The sequence below is a fragment of the Phodopus roborovskii genome, unplaced genomic scaffold (assembly GCF_943737965.1).
Source record: "Phodopus roborovskii unplaced genomic scaffold, PHOROB, whole genome shotgun sequence".
NCBI classification, from domain to species: Eukaryota; Metazoa; Chordata; class Mammalia; order Rodentia; family Cricetidae; genus Phodopus; species Phodopus roborovskii.
The window spans coordinates 33,873,803-33,890,675 of record NW_026126416.1 but is presented as its reverse complement, the minus strand read 5'-3'; the positions used below and the strand labels follow the sequence as shown (position 1 = coordinate 33,890,675).

The window sequence follows — 16,873 nt, the reverse complement described above, 5'->3', positions numbered from 1 at the left end:
CAATACAGAGAACCCCTGTCTCGAAAAAACAAACAAACAAAACATTTTCTCTCTTTCGAATTTTGATCTTGAGCTTCTAACTCCTGTCTCCACCTCCTGACTTCCAGGACTACCACCACACCTAGTTTCCTACTGTGCCAGCAGTCTAGTCCTATGAAGCTGGACAAACCCTCCACCAAGTTAAGGCACACCCCCAGCCTTCATTTAAAACCCAAACTGTTTCAAATGGAAACTCTGAGGCTGACAATGTAGCTCATGATGCAGCACTCACATGGTGTTTGTGTATTTATTTGTTCAATCTTTTTGATCAGGATCTGAATTTAGTCAACAATCTGATATCAGATACTAATAACACCTAAACACAAACTCAGCACACAGTGACTTAAATGATATCTGATTGTACATACCACATGATTAAGAGATTTTTCTCATTTTATAAATGTCGGAACTGAGAAATGACAGAGTTCGACTACGCAATTGTTAGTGGACATCCACTAGGGACTTACTGGTGACTGCCCCGGACCAGGTTACTGGTGGTGTTGGGGCTTCCCCAGTAAATTCCCTACAAGTATCCTGAGCACCACTTAAGCTTAGTCACATGATCTCCACCCCCCTCTGTCCCTTACACACGTGCCACTATCTGCCAGGTCTCCAGCTGCCCCTACACACTTCCTTCATCTGCTACATCTAACTAAATGTGAGGCTTTCCTGATGTTTTCCCATCTTCCCAGCCCACTCTCTTTCTCATGGATACTTAGGCTGCTATTCTGCCTCAGGTCTCACGTCCTGTTCAAACACCCCTGTCTTTCTGGCATCCACACAGATGACCTTATCCCCAACTACAATCTTCAGTGGTCCACACAATAGCTTCTACAATCTGCCCAAGGCCAGCCCCTTTCTCCACTGCTCTCCTCAGTGTTCTTCTCTTTACCCCCAAGCATCACATCCTTTATAAAGGATTTAGCTCTTGATTTTCCTGATGACTATATAAAATGTCTTTCTCTTTTTCTGATACTGGGGCTTGAACCTAAGGCTTTCCAACATGCTAGACAAGTGTAGGCAACATCGTTCAATTGATCGAGAGTCTGGAAGCAGCCTGGCACCCTACAGCTCTGTTTCGCTTTTCCTGATGACTCTTGCTCCTCCCGGTACACCGAGAAGACAGTGTGAGACACCTGGCACATGGCTTTCCCATGAGCTCTGCTACTTTGTCAGCTTCTTTCTTCCTGCTTTGTTTTCTGAGGGTCTCTCTTGTAGGCCAGGTTATCCTACTTAGAATCCCTCCTGCCTCGGCCTTCCTAGTGCTGGAAATTAAATTCCATATGGTTTTCTTTTTGTGGTGACAGTAAGTCAGACTTCTGACCCATCCAACTACTTTCTGGAAGGTGGTGGGCCCCTAGGAGTGGAGGAAGGGAAGCTAAGACTGTTCTGCTTGTGCTTGTGAAAGTGTACAGATACAGCAATTCAATTTAGTCAGTCCAGAAAATGCAGCACAGATGGTCTTTAAGTGATAATCTGAGGGAGCTAGGCTTCACGGAAGCCTGTTGCTTGACGCCGCAGGAAAAAAAAAAAAAATCTCGGGCTGCCCTCTAGCGCCAAGATACGGAACTGCAGCAGGGCCGGCCGCGAGGACTGGAGTTGCTCCCGGCCCAGCTCTGGCTCCGCCCTGCCAACCCCCAGTCTCCGACACGCCTTGCATTGAAGGCTCCAATGCACTCGGCTCCAGTTAATACTCGCGTCTGAGAATCCGGAAGCACGTCATAAGCACGCGTCACGGGGGCGGGAGTCAGCTGAGCAGCCTGGGTGAGGTTGTGATCACCTGGAATCGGCTAAGGGGAGCCTATAATCTCTTGGGACTAGAGCCGGGGTTCAAAACTGCAACAGATTCTAGTGGGGGCTCCTCGATCTCCTGGTCCTATGCAGCGAAAGCGAAAAGGGCCTCAGAATTTTTAAAAGGTTGTCAGGATCTGTCAGACGCTGGGGAGTCCGAGCTTGCAAATCCAGAACGACGGGGGTCCCACTTGTGACCCCCAGACCCTAGACCAGAGGCCCAGAGCTCGAATACTATGGCGTCCATCCTGGATGAGTATGAGGACTCATTGTCCCGCTCGGCTGTCTTGCAGACTGGTTGCCCTAGCGTGGGCATCCCCCATTCTGGTAAGTAAGAGGCCACCACAGCCCCTTTCAGTTCCGCTAGCATGTACAGGGAAAGTCAGCTCAAGAACTTGGAGCGTGTATACAGAATCTAAGCCCCAGGCCTCTCTTGTCACTCTTCAAAGTTTGAAAGAGCCACAGGAGCAGCCGCGTGATCTAGGCCCTACCACTAAGGTCCTTCAAAAGAGGGAACTGGGCTCAGATAAGGAAGTACTTGCCTACCAGGCTGCAGTTTGGCTTTTGCGAGAACTGAAAGTAGGTTCCAGGCTTCCCTGGGTGTCTGGTTCCGTGTTTTGTTTTTCCCACCACAGCAGAGAGATCGGGAATGAGCATAGGACTTGGTGGAATGTGAATGTTTTAGAAGGAGATTCGCTCCTGAATGGCCTTTTGTCGCCAGACAGGAACGATGGGTAAAGCTGGCTGCAGTTTAGAGTGTAGGTGTCAGTTTTAAGGAGCGTGGTGCAGAGTTGGCATTAGTGAGAAAACAGCCGCCATTGGCAGAACTCTCCCCATGTCAGGGAAACTCACTGAGCCATGTTACTGTGGACGGGGAGGAAGGGACAGCTTTGCTTCTCTTGAGGTTGATGGGCTAAGAATCAATAAGGGAGAATTCCCAAACCATCTCCCCCATACCAAACTACCTCCCCCCATTACCACTGGGAACAAACACATCACGATAACAACCTCCTCTCAAGGTTCAGGGAACTAATTCCTCACTACTGTCACAGTGTTGAGAGGAGCCCAGGGCCCACACCAAAAACACAACCAGAAAATTAGTGTTGAGCTCTTCATGAACCAAGATCAGGCAGGAATATACTTGGGAAGTAGAAGAGTGTTGGGTAGCACTGTTGTTTCTTAAGGTTTTCTGGGCTGCTGAACCCCCCTTTCTGTGGATGCCACAACCTTTTTCTTCACTCCAAACCTACAGGGTATGTAAATGCCCAGCTGGAGAAGGAAGTGCCGATCTTCACAAAGCAGAGGATTGACTTCACTCCGCCAGAGCGAATTACCAGTCTTGTTGTTTGCTGTAATCAGCTCTGCATGAGCCTGGGCAAGGATACACTGCTCCGGTAATGCATAAGGGGACTTGTAGCTGACTGGGGTCCTTCTCTACACTTGGCAAGTAAAACAATAGATGCTCAGGAGATACCCTGTTGCTTCCCGAAGAGAACCAAGCTAGTGGTCGAAGACAGAGAGACCTACATTCAGATTCCAGCTGAATGTTCGGATTATCAGCTAATCTTTCTGGTCTTTCCACAGTTAAAGGTGGTCTCAGCCTCCAGAGTTAGCCACACAGATCATTGGAACTGTCTGGAATCCTGAAATATATCCACTAGCTGACAAGTGTTGACAGAATTGTTTATCACGTGGCTAAGCCATCTGGAATAAAACACTTAGACCTCTATCTCACAAAGACAAATTGCAGAATGAGTGATAGAGTACCCGGCATTCCTGAGGCTCAGGGTTTGATTCCTGGCACTGCAAAGTAAAATGCTGTAAATATGGAGGCCGGGGCTGGAGCTCGGTTGGGAAAGTGCTTATGGAGCATGCCGAGTCCTTGGTTAGACAGACACTCAGCATAGCTGAGACGGGGTGTCCTGATGCATACCTGTAATCAAAAGACTTGGGAGGTGGAGGCAGGAGGATCTGAAGTTCAAGGACAACCTTGTCGGCATAGTGAATTTGAGGCCAGCCTGGGCTATGTGAGACAAATAGACTTCAGTGTGTAGCACGTGCCTGTAATCTCAGCACTAGGGAGGCTGACAAAGAAGGATATTAGGAGCTTGTTCTGGGTTGCAGAGTGAGACCCTATCTCAAAAAACCAGAGAATAAACACACAACAAACCCCTTATACACCTATGACGATTTAGAATAAAGGGGAGGGTAAACAATCACCACAAGCAGTGCTCCCACAAAGAACTTCAGGGATGACGTCAGACAGCAGCCAGTAAAGTGCTTGCTTTGTAAATATGGGAACCCATGTACAAAGCTGCGCTTGGCAGTGTGTGCAAGTAAGTAAACCCAGCTCTGAAGTAGACTAGAGAGGTGAATGATGGGAGCTTGCAGGGCAGCCAGTGTGGCCAGATTAGTGAGCTCCAGATTCCGTGAGAGACCCTGCCTCAGGAAACAAAGAGGACTGGACTTTGGCTCCCAGCACCCACATTGAGAATCTCACAATTGCCTATAACTCCAGGTTGAGGGGATCCAGTGCCCACTTCTGACCCTGTGAAGTCAGACCCCCCCCCCCCCACACACACACACGCACGCACACGATTACATAAAGTGAATTTTATTTATTGCACTCTATATATTTATTGTACACTATTCTAGGTGTGGTGGCACATGCCTTTTATCCCAGCATTGGAATTAAGGACAGTTGTGAATTGAACCTGGATCTTCTGTAAGGTTAAGTGCTCTTAACCAATGAGCCATCTCTGCAGCCCCTTTTAACACACACACACACACAGTTTTGTTTTTGGTTTTTCAAGATAGGGTTTCTCTGTGAAATAGTCCTGGCTGTCCTGGAACTCGCTCTGGAGACCAGGCTGGCCTCGAACTTGGAGATCCACCTACTCTACCCTCAAGTGCTGGGATTAAAGATGTGTGCCACCACTGCCTGACTTAACATATATTTTTAAAATTTTAAGTTATAGTCATTTGTTTCCTTCTTTTAACATGTGGGACTCAGGGATCAAACTCAGGCATCAGGCAAGCACCTTTACCTGCTGAATCATCTCACCAGCCTCTGAAATTTCAAATACATATGTATATTTCCATGACATTTACTTATTTATCTACTGTGTGGTGGGGGTAGGGTATGTATGTGCCATAGTGAACATGGGGAGGTCAAAGAACAGCCTTCCACCATGTTGGTCCTAGGGTTCAAACTCACATAATCAGAACTGGCAGCAAATGCCCTTACCCATTGGGCTGTCTCTCCCATCCTTGAAAATAATTTTAACCTCTGAGCAAAAGAAGTTAAAATAGGCCAGGGACAGTGGCATATGCCTTTAATTTACACACTTGGAAGCCAGAGGCAGGTAAACCCCCAGAGTTCAAGCCCAGCCTGGTCTACAGAGTGAGTTCTTAGGACGGCCAAAACTTCAATAGAGAAACTCTTAAAAATGCAAAAAAAAAAGTAAAATAAAAATAAGTTAAAATAGTAATAAGATGGTTTAGTCATTTATTTGAACCAAGATCTTTGCTCACGATAGGAAAGCCCCATGCAGCTGTGTCTCCATTACAGATCTTTGTGTGGTTTTTTCGTTTTGGAGACAGGGTCTCATGTAGTTGAAGGCTGTGGCTTTCTAATCATCCATATCTACCTCTCAGGTACAGAATTACAGGTGTGTGCCGCCATGCCCAGCACCAAGAGGGGTTACTAAAACCCATCAGATTGGTAAATTCAAATCTAGTAATAAACAGTGCTGGCTAAGCTGCAGGGAAATGGACAGCCGTGCCTGACACGTTTTCAGTCCTAGCCTTTATTTCCAGCATCGCAAGTTCTTTTAAAACAACCACAAACAACTGCCAGGTGTGGTGACACAGTTGTCCTCATCTTTTGAAAAGGTAAGCTGGCAGTGTCTTAAAAGTTTAAATATCTGGACTAGTAAACTGACTTAACTGGGTAAAGAGGCCTGGCTACCTTAGACTCCTCATGGGAGAAAGGAGAGCACTGGCTCCTGAAGTTTCCCTCTACCCTCAACTCATATACCATGGCACATGTATGTGCACTTGCATGTGCTCGCACACACACATGAATGCACATGTGCACAATTCAATTAGTTTTTAAAAGATTTATTTATTATATATACAGTATTTTATCTATATGTATCCCTGCAGACTAGAAGAGGGCACCAGATCTCATTACAGATGGTTGTCAGCCACCATGTGGTTGCTGGGAATTGAACTCAGGACTTCTGAAGAGCCTCTGAGCCATCTCTCCAGCCCCAATTCAATTATTTTTATTAAAAAGGAAAAAAAAAAACTAGCCAGGCATCGGGCCTTTAATCATAGTACTCAGGAAGCAGAGGCAGGCAGATCTTTGAGTTTGAGGCCAACGTGGTCTACAGAGCAAATTCCAGGCAGCCTGGGTACACAGAGAAACCCTGTCTCAAAAAGCAAAGAATCTTTTGTGTCTACTAGTAGCCTTAGACTTTCAAATCTGTGATCTGAAAAGGAACTTCCCAGGTACTGGAGGATGGTTCAGTGGTTAAGAGTACTTACTGCTCATGCAGAGGACCTGGGTTAGATTTCCAGCACCCACCTGGCAGCTCACAACTGTCTGTAACTCCAATTCTAGGGGATCTCCTGACTCCATGGGTTCTGGCATACACTTTTACATACATTCTTGCACAACACATACACATTAAATATTGTAAGTACTGTAAGAAGGGGGCTTCCCTTCTTGAGAGTGACCCTTTGTCTCTTGCCCTTATAGCATTGACTTAGGCAAGGCAAGTGATCCCAACCGTGTGGAGCTGGGCCGCAAGGATGATGCCAAAGTTCACAAGATGTTCCTGGACCACACTGGTAAGTGTGTGGGAGAGCTGAGGAGGGCTCCTGTGAGATTTCATGCCTGCATGTGTGGGATCTGAACAGACAGGAAAACACAGTATCCACTCAGGTGCCATTTTCCATCCACTCCAGGCTCTCACCTGCTGATTGCTCTGAGCAGCACCGAGGTCCTCTATATGAACCGTAATGGACAGAAGGTCCGGCCACTGGCGCGCTGGAAGGGACAGCTGGTGGAGAGTGTAGGTTGGAACAAAGCATTGGGCAACGAGAGTAGCACTGGCCCCATCCTGGTCGGCACAGCTCAAGGACAGATCTTTGAAGCAGAGCTCTCAGCTAGCGAAGGTGGCCTCTTCGGCCCTGCCCCAGATCTCTACTTCCGTCCCCTGTATGTGTTAAATGAAGAAGGGGGTCCTGCACCTGTCTGCTCCCTTGAGGCTGAGCGTGGTCCTGATGGAAGAGGCTTTGTCATCGCCACCACTCGACAGCGCCTCTTCCAGTTCATAGGCCGGGCAGTAGAAGATGCTGAAGCCCAGGGCTTCTCAGGGCTCTTTGCCGCCTACACAGACCACCCGCCCCCATTCCGTGAGTTTCCTAGCAATTTGGGGTATAGTGAGTTGGCTTTCTATACCCCCAAATTACGTTCTGCGCCTCGTGCCTTCGCCTGGATGATGGGAGATGGTGTGCTGTATGGCTCACTGGACTGCGGGCGTCCCGACTCCCTGCTTAGTGAAGAGCGAGTGTGGGAGTATCCTGCGGGTGTTGGTCCTGGTCCTGGGGCCAATCCACCCCTAGCCATCGTGTTGACCCAGTTTCATTTCCTGCTGCTGCTGGCAGACCGGGTGGAGGCTGTGTGTACACTGACGGGGCAGGTGGTGCTAAGGGATCACTTCCTGGAGAAGTTTGGACCACTGAGGCACATGGTGAAGGACTCCTCCACTGGTCACCTGTGGGCCTACACTGAGCGTGCAGTCTTCCGGTACCATGTGCAGCGTGAGGCTCGCGATGTCTGGCGCACGTACCTGGACATGAACCGCTTTGACCTGGCCAAAGAGTATTGTCGAGAGCGGCCTGACTGCCTGGACACAGTCCTGGCCCGGGAGGCTGATTTCTGCTTTCGCCAGCATCGCTATCTGGAGAGCGCCCGCTGCTATGCTCTGACCCAGAGCTACTTTGAGGAGATTGCCCTGAAGTTTTTGGAAGCCCGGCAAGAGGAGGCACTGGCCGAGTTTCTACAGCGCAAACTGGCTGGCTTGAAGCCAACTGAGCGTACCCAGGCCACACTGCTAACCACTTGGCTGACAGAGCTCTACCTGAGCCGGCTTGGTGCCCTGCAGGGTGACCCAGATGCTCTGAATCTCTACCGGGATACACGGGAGTGCTTCCGTACCTTTCTCAGTAGCCCTCGGCACAAGGAGTGGCTCTTTGCCAGCCGAGCCTCGATCCATGAGCTGCTTGCCAGTCATGGGGACACAGAGCATATGGTGTACTTTGCCGTGATCATGCAGGACTACGAACGGGTGGTGGCATACCACTGTCAGCATGAGGCCTATGAGGAGGCCCTAGCTGTGCTCGCCCGCCACCGTGACCCCCAGCTCTTCTACAAATTCTCACCCATCCTCATCCGACATATCCCTCGCCAGCTTGTAGATGCCTGGATTGAGATGGGCAGCCGACTGGATGCTCGGCAGCTAATCCCTGCCCTGGTGAACTACAGCCAGGGTGGCGAGGCTCAACAGGTGAGCCAGGCCATCCGCTATATGGAATTCTGCGTGAATGTGCTTGGTGAGACCGAGCAGGCCATTCACAACTACCTGCTATCACTGTATGCCCGTGGACAGCCAGACTCGCTGCTGGCATACCTGGAGCAAGCTGGGGCCAGCCCTCACCGTGTGCATTACGACCTCAAATATGCGCTTCGACTCTGTGCTGAGCACGGTCACCACCGAGCTTGTGTCCATGTCTATAAGGTACTGGAGCTGTATGAGGAAGCTGTGGACCTGGCCCTGCAGGTAAATCTTGACCTTATCCGGGAGAGGGACCCGGAGAGTAGTGACCTTGAAAGGAAGAGAGGTTGGGGTGGTGAGGTTAGCGCTTGCTGACTTCTCTGGCAGAGAAGTGCTGTACTGTTGAGGTTGAAAGCTGAGTTTGAGGTGTGCTTGTTAACCTGTAATCTTGGGAGGTTAAGGCGGAAGGATCTTGAGTTTGAGGCCAGTTTAGGCTACACAGTGAACACCTGTTTGTTTTTTAAAATTATTTTTTAATTTGTTGTTGGGTTTTTGTTTTTTGTTTTGGTTTTTTTTTTTTTTGGTTTTTGGTTTTGTTTTATTTTTCTGAGACAGTGTTTCTCTATATTGTTTTTGGAGGCTGTCCTGGAACTCGGCTCTGTAGACCAGGCTGGCCTGGAACTCACAGTGATCGGACTGCCTCTGCCTCCTTTGCGCTGGGGTTAAAGGTGTGTGCCATCAACACCCAGCTTGTTTTTTGTTGTTTTGAGATAGGATTTAACTGTGTAGTCCTGACTGTCCTAGAATTCAATCTGTAACCCAGGCTGGCCTCAAACTCACAGAGATCCATCTGCCTCTGCCTCCCAAGAGCTGGGATTAAAGTCGTGCACCACCACCACCCAGCACACATTTGTGTTTTGCCTGCGTGTATGTCTTAGTGAGGATACCATATGCCCTGGAATTGAAATTCCAGTCTTGTGGGTGCTGGGAATTGAACCTTGGTCCTCTGGAAGAGCAGCCAGTGCTCTTAACCACTCTAAGATAATAGGGCTTGAATTCTGACTTTGTCATCTTGCTGTGTTTTTGAGGCTGGTTTCTGAACCGTTCTGTGCCTTAGATTATCCATTAGATGGTGGTAATGAGCCAGCAAGATGGTTCCACAAGGTGCAAGCTCTTGCTGTACAAACCTGATCACCTGAGTTCTACCCACATGGTGGAAGGAGAGAACTAACTGCCGAAAGTTGTCCTGTGACCTGCACACATGCACTGTTGTACACCTACCCTCCCTCCATAATTATAATAAAAGAGAAAATGACATAAGAATTTGTGAAGGGATGTTAAGAGTATTTTTGTTCTCTTTTCTTTTGTAGACAAACCTGTATCTACAAATCTGTGTAGCCCTGGCTGTTCTGTAACTTGCTTTGGAGATCAGGCTGGCCTTGAACTCAGATCTGCCTGCCTCTGCCTCTCAGTGCTGCAACTAAAGATGTGGGCCACCATTGCCAGGGTAAAAGTATTTTTTAACCTCATAATATGAATTAGTATTGTGTAAATAATGCATACAACAGCTGATGACAGTGGCTACACAGTGAGTCCTAGGCCAGCCTGGGCTATATAGTAAGCCACTGCTGTCTCAAAAAAAAAAAAAAAAAAAAAAAAAAAAAAAAAAACGGGCTGGAGAGATGGGTCAGAGGTTAAGAGTGGTTGCTGCTCTTCCAGATGACCTGGGTTTAGTTCCCAGCACTCATAGGGTGGTTCAATACCTGCTGTAATTCCAGTTCAAGGCATCTCCTGGATGCCACAGGCACCAATAAATAAATAAACTAAAGTAAGCACTCCTACGCACGTGGTGCCCGATATACACATTATCAGAAGGAGAAGATGCTAAGTTGCAGCTCTCAGAAAGCTGGCAGTGAACCAATCTTTGTTGGTGTGTGTGCAGCACACATGCACAGGCTGGAGGAGGGCATCTGCTGGCCTCAGCCACCATTCTCTGCCTTATTCCTTTGAGGCAGGGTCTCACTCTGAACCTGGAGGTTCGGGGGTTCTTGTTTGTTTTTTAGATTTATTTATTGTATGTACAATGTTGTACCTGCATATGTGCTTACAGTCTAGAAGAGGGCACCAGCTCTCATTACAGATGGCTGTGAGCCACCATGTGGCTCCTGGGAATTGAACACAGGACCTCTGGAAGAGCAGCCAGTGATCTTAACCTCTGAGCCATCTCTCCAGCCCATGAGGTTCTGGGTTTTGGCTACACTGATAGCCCTCAAACCCTGTCAACCCTCCTGTCTCTATTCCCCACAACCCTGGGGTTACAGGTCTGTGCAAGACCACACCCACTTTGTTATGTGGTTGCTGGAATCTGAACAGCCACCTTCCCAGAGTCTCACTCTATAGGTGTCGTTATGCACCCCAAACTAATGGAAATCACTGTGTAGTCCAGGCTGGCCTCAACCTGAGCCTTGACTCAGGATTTAGAACATTGCAGCAAGAGCTCAGATAGTTCCCTATGTGACTTGTTTTGCTTTTTGAGACAGGGTCTCTCATAGCGCAGGCTGACTTCTAACTTGGCAGCATTCCTGTTTCTACCTCCTGAGTGCTGGGGTATGGGTGTCAACACCATGCTTTGGCCATTACCAGCTGCTCCTTAAATTCACTAAAATTGGAAGCCTGCCACCAAAAATAGCCTCTTCATAGCTATGATAGGACAGACCAATATAGATTTCTGTTGTGCCTCTTGTTGCCTGGGGTGCAGAGAATCCTGCCTATACCCTGTCCTCAGTTTTCTGTGACCATCTGTCTTTCCAGTAATCTGATCCTAGGTGGAGAGCAGCTTGACCCTAACACCCATGGTTTCTCCACAGGTGGATGTGGACCTGGCCAAGCAGTGTGCAGACTTGCCTGAGGATGATGAGGAACTGCGCAAGAAACTATGGCTCAAGATTGCCCGGCACGTGGTGCAGGAGGAGGAGGATGTGCAGACAGCTATGGCCTGCTTGGCCAGCTGCCCCTTGCTCAAGATTGAGGATGTGCTGCCTTTCTTTCCTGACTTTGTCACAATCGACCACTTCAAGGAAGCGATCTGTAGTTCACTGAAGGCCTACAACCACCACATCCAGGAGCTGCAGCGGGAGATGGAAGAAGCCACAGCCAGTGCCCAGCGTATCCGTCGAGACCTGCAGGAGCTTCGGGGACGCTATGGCACTGTGGAACCTCAGGACAAATGCTCTACCTGTGACTTCCCTCTGCTCAACCGACCCTTTTATCTGTTCCTCTGTGGCCACATGTTTCATGCTGACTGTCTCCTGCAGGCCGTGAGGCCTGGCCTTCCTGCCTACAAGCAGGCCAGGCTTGAGGAGCTGCAACGCAAGCTTGGGGCTGCGCCTCCTCCCACCAAAGGCTCTGGGAAGGCCAAAGAGGCGGAGGCTGGGGCTTCGGCTGGGGGCCCCAGCCGGGAACAGCTCAAGGCTGACCTAGATGAACTGGTGGCTGCTGAGTGTGTGTACTGTGGGGAGCTAATGATTCGCTCTATTGACAGGCCCTTCATTGACCCCCAGCACTATGAGGAGGAACGCCACAGCTGGCTGTAGGAGGGCGTCCCCTAGAGGATGGGCAGGTGGAGATACAGCTACCAGACCCTCCTGAGAAGGCCACACTGTGGTTGGTGTTCAGTTCTTAAGGTTGCTGAGCCTGTGATTGTGGGGGTGTGGGACCCAAGTTGCCTGCCTTAGAGCAGCTTGTCCCCCAGCCCATGAGCCTGGAGAGGTCACATGATCCTTCTAACCTGCATCCATTAGCTCCTTTGTTCTTGCCATGCCCTAACATGTTCACTCCGACTGAGCAATCTTCCCTCCTGTGTCCCTGTAGCCTCTTGGCCTCCAGCTCTCTCTCCCTCCTCTGTCTGAGCTAGGCATCCTGGGGCACTTTTGGAGAGGGTGGCACTAAGGGTAGGCATACTCATGTTGGCATGTGGAGATACTAATGACTCTGGGGCTCCGCTGTGGCGTGTCCTAAGGGCAAACCAAGGACAAGTGGACATGGTGACAAATGGAGGACATTAAATTGTCTGCACTACAATATTGACTCTGGACTTGATGGCTTCCTGTTGATACTGAACCTGGCGGGGCATGATGCCAAGAAGGGCTGGGATGCCACAAGATGGCCTCTTGCACTGAGTGTGGCAGCTCGAACCTTTAATCCCAGCATTCAGGAGGCAGAAGCAGGCATTCGAGACCAGGCTGGTGTACATCATGAGTTCTGGGCCAGCCAAGTCTACAATAGTATGACTCTGTCTCAAAATTTAAAAAAATAAAAATAAAAAAGACCTCCCTTGCAAGCCTTCACACATGGTCCCTCACCTTGGTGTGAGACAGGACAATCTTTACAGTTTTATTTGCTTGCTGGTTTCCCTCTATCCTCTGACTCTAAGGCTCAGTTAGGTATTATCCTAAATCATAGAGCTATTCTCCCCTCTGTCTGGCAGGTGGCGCTGCTGCATACAGAATTCACCCAATTCTGGCACCTTGGGGCACTGATTTCTTACATTAGACATAATTACACCTCATTTACTATTCCCTTCTTGTTGCAAGAATTTTCTAGAAGCCTCACCACCTGACCATGATTCTAAGCCCTTAATTATTTTCCCCAGTGTTTCTATTAGCATGTTGCATATAATTTGGGTCCCAGTCACCTCCTCTGTGCTTTATCCTCCCCCCACACTAATACCCTGCCTCTTCCTCACTAGTCTGGCATGCATACGTGGGGGTGTAGCCCTATGCCTCTGTCCCACTGGATCCCATTAAGGATGGATGCAGGAGCACAGTCACCTTACCAGAACACTAAGGAAAATAAGAAACTGCCTCTTCCTCCCCCCATCAACCCTCTTAGTTGTTTTCAAGACAGGGTTTCACTGCATAGCCCTGGTTGTCCTGGAACTTACTCTGCAAACCAGGGTGGTCTCAAACTCACCTAGATCCCACCTGACTCTGCCTCCTGGGATTAAAGGTATGCTGGAATTGAAGGTGTACCACCATCTCCCAGCCCCCCATCAGCTGAGCATAAATCCTTGGGAAGGGGTGGGACTCCATGAGCCTGCCCTCCGCCATGACAGTGATAATGGACTGGCGGATCCTGGGCAGATCTTGTGTGGGTGTGAGATCAGCAGCCACAGCTGCTGTGAGTGCCCAGAGGCAGGCTTCCACCTCCACCACTCTTGCTTTTTCTTCTGCCCTCTTCTGCAGTGTTTCCTGGACCGTGGAGTGGGTGTAGCCTGTAGATGTCTCCTGTATGGCTTTAAGTCCAGAATTCTCTCCAGTGGCTCTTATACATTGTATATTATGCTTACTCTGACAGGTTGGATCTCTGCCAGCCCAGGCGTGGCTTTGCTGCAGTGGCTCTCAGGCTCTGTGGCATCAGATCTGTGTTCTCCTTATCTGGCTCCTCTGACTTTGCCTTACTCACCCCCAGACAGCACTTTCTTAGCTGGGGCCCGAAGCTATACCCTGGGACATCCTGGAGTCAAGCCTTCTGGAGACAGCCTTTGCCCTCTGGACAGGTGTTCACAGTGCATTGTCTGGCTTGATGGATGGTAAGAAATGAGTGTTTCTGTCTGGTGCAGGCGGCCAGCTGATCTGGCTTACAAACATTCCTTCTCTCCTCCAACCTAATGCTGTCTTGGAAATCTTACCTAGTCCGTACTGGATCTGGCCCTGCCAAGTTCCCTAACCCCTAGAATAACAGGACGTCTATGGTCTCTGCCAGCCCAGTGACTCCCAAGGATCCTGTCTTCCAGAAGCGAGAGAGGAGAGGTACCTGTGTGTCTAGTGGGCATCCTAATCCTATTGTCTTCCTATCCAAGGAGGATCTGGGAGAATTGCTATCACTTCTCCTTGTGGCTTAACGCCCTTCACACTTAGATAAGTCAAGAGGCACCAAAAAGCCTCCCTGTCCCACGTGGTCAGTAGGCATTGAGTATGGAACCTTGCTTTCCCCACCCCCAAACTGATTGCTTGCTTGTGGCTTAGATGAGACAGCTTGGAACTGCTGTTTTTGTACATAATGGGCGCCTAATACATGTTAGTTAAACAAACACTGCCCTATTGCTCCCTTCTCCCAGAGGGTTTGGCTAAAGCAGCCTGGGACGCCTCTACCCCTTCTGTCTTATCCTAAAGAGGCCCATCTGGTCCTAGGCTGCTTCCTCTTTCCTGGGAAAAGGCCCCAGTCTTCCCTGGCACTGACAAACGTGGTTCCGGTGAGTCAGGGCAACGGGAAGCCACTGCTTTTAGATCCCTGGAAACCAAGCAAGGCTTGGAATGGAGAGTAGAGAGAAGGTCCTCGGAGCTCTGGCCCTAAGCCTGGGGAGGGACCAAAGGGGGAGGGGAGGGAGCAGTTGTGTGGGCAGGGGCCAAGATGAATGAGCTGCTTCTGGAGCCATCACTGGAAATAGGAGGAGTGGCCACAGGCAGTGACGCTCTGGCCAGGACAGGAGGCCTGTAAACAAGGAAGCCACCTGGGGGTGATGCGGGGCGGCCGCTGGTCCTGGGGAGCAGGTGCTTCCTGGGGCCCGCCCTTGACAGGGCCCTAGAGGCCGCCTCGTCCAGTTGTTCTCAGGCACTAGGGGGCGCTGTGGACTGGCATCTGGACCGCACTGCTGTCGACCAAAGCTCCTTAAGGAGTGCGGCTACTGGAGGGTGTGCCCACCCAGATCCCTAGGTCCCCTGTTCAGCTGCTCTCCCTCCTATGCTCAAAACACACTGGCCAAGGGCACTAGCCCAGACACTGAGTGCGCAGGGCTCAAACTAACCAGCCTGGGTGTGAGCTCATTCCTCCGCAACTACCAATTCTCTGGTTCCTGCCCCTCCCCAATAAGGCTCAGGTCTCTGGCCAGGACCTGGCACCAACTGCATTGGTTGGGAGGGGGCTCCGAGGCCACCAAACTCCTGGCTGCCCTTGACGCTGCTCCCTCCCCCCCATCCCCTGGCGCCAGGGAAACAAAAGGTTAGGGGCCCGGAGGGACTTATCTGGCCCCACCACCACTGGGTGGGGGGAGGGGGCGAGAGGGGGCACACCTCCTCTCCACTCCCCCACCACAACTGATTCTTAGAGACACTTTCACAGGCGGAAATTCCCAGAGGTCAGAGGAGGGAAACGGTTAATTCCTTTTATTCAATGGGCCCCCCCTCCACACCACCCCCTAACTTCCTCCCTCCACTTCCCGCCCCCCCCTGTGTGAACAGGAAGTGGAGAGGAAAAGGCTCTGAGCAGAGCAGCTGGGAGCTGGAGGCAGGGAGTGGGCAGCAGGCTTGGTGCCAGCCCTGGCCCTCATGGTTGCTTGCAGAAGAAACAGAACTACTGTGGCTGGGTATAGAACTTGCAGCCTCGCTGCAACATGGCAACTGAACTGGGGCAAAGCACAGCCTCTATGCCCTCTTTCTCCGACCATTTGTCAGGCCAGGGGCTGGCTTGAGAGTACCAGCCATTCTTTTCCCAAACCCCAGCTGCCCTGGCCACTGTGGCCTCACCCATGCTGCTGGGCTAGGCATCCCAAGGCTGGAGGGCAGCAAGCAATCCATGCAGCCTCCAGTACTGGTATTGGCTCCACCACTCAGCCCCTTGGCCCTGCCAGTCCTTTGAAGCTCAGTCCCAGCTTCCTGTTTGGGGCAGACGATGCCAAGGCCCCTCCCCCACCATTGTTTTGTAGAGACCATAGGTCCATCTGTTGCCCCCATGGTAGGGCCCCTAGGCAGTACCACACGGGAGCAGAACCACAAAAGACCCTGCTGGCAGCTTTGCTCCTTGGGAGCAAGGCTGTCCCTGCAGCAGGTTGAGGATAAACAACCATCAGAGGCAGGCCTGGAGGGCATTGAGATAGGGGCATGCTGCTGAGGAGCTTGGGCATCTCCCCCGGCCCTCTGCTTCCTCCCACACCTGAGTGTGGAGATGATATGTAAGCCACCAGGGGAGGGGCAGCATTCTCCCACTCAGATTCCAAAAGGGAAGACTGGCAGAGGGGCAGCCTTTTGACGGAGGAGATTCCACTTTGTAGATGCCCACGACTCAGTGACTTCCTTTCCCAAATAAGCCTGCCTTTGCTGGGTGTTTGCCTTGAACTGAGCAGCCAGTACCCATACTTCAATATAACAGGATGTTGAATGGCCCCAGATCAGTGGCCAGCAACTGATGCCCATGGAGAACAAGCCAGAAAATACCTTTAGGAATAGGGTGCTAGTGTGAGTCCCAGGAATATGGTTGCTGATCCGGGCTCCCAGGCTGATATGGTCAAAGGTCCGTTTGTGTTTCCCAGGCACATAGCAGATGCCATATTGTCTCTGCAGCTCACTCTTGCCCCTAACTCCCTACCATGGGCCAATCTCACATGTCCAGGTTGTTTTCCTCACCTCTCCACAGGGATTAAAACCCAGAAATGGTCTGGCCCATTTCTCTTACCATATCCCCAACCCAGCCCTCATCCTGCT

At 50.5% G+C, this 16,873-nt stretch overlaps 1 protein-coding gene across 1 annotated transcript; it reads left to right on the top strand.

Annotated features, from left to right (window-relative positions):
• The first annotated feature begins 1,758 nt into the window (after positions 1-1,758).
• On the top strand, positions 1,759-12,685 carry Vps18 (VPS18 core subunit of CORVET and HOPS complexes). The gene is made up of 5 exons (XM_051183666.1): positions 1,759-2,157; positions 3,083-3,224; positions 6,596-6,687; positions 6,805-8,681; positions 11,264-12,685. Exons 1-5 carry the CDS (start codon positions 2,067-2,069, stop codon positions 11,987-11,989), a joined length of 2,928 nt encoding a protein of 975 aa, XP_051039623.1. The 5' UTR covers positions 1,759-2,066; the 3' UTR covers positions 11,990-12,685.
• Positions 12,686-16,873: the final 4,188 nt, after the last annotated feature.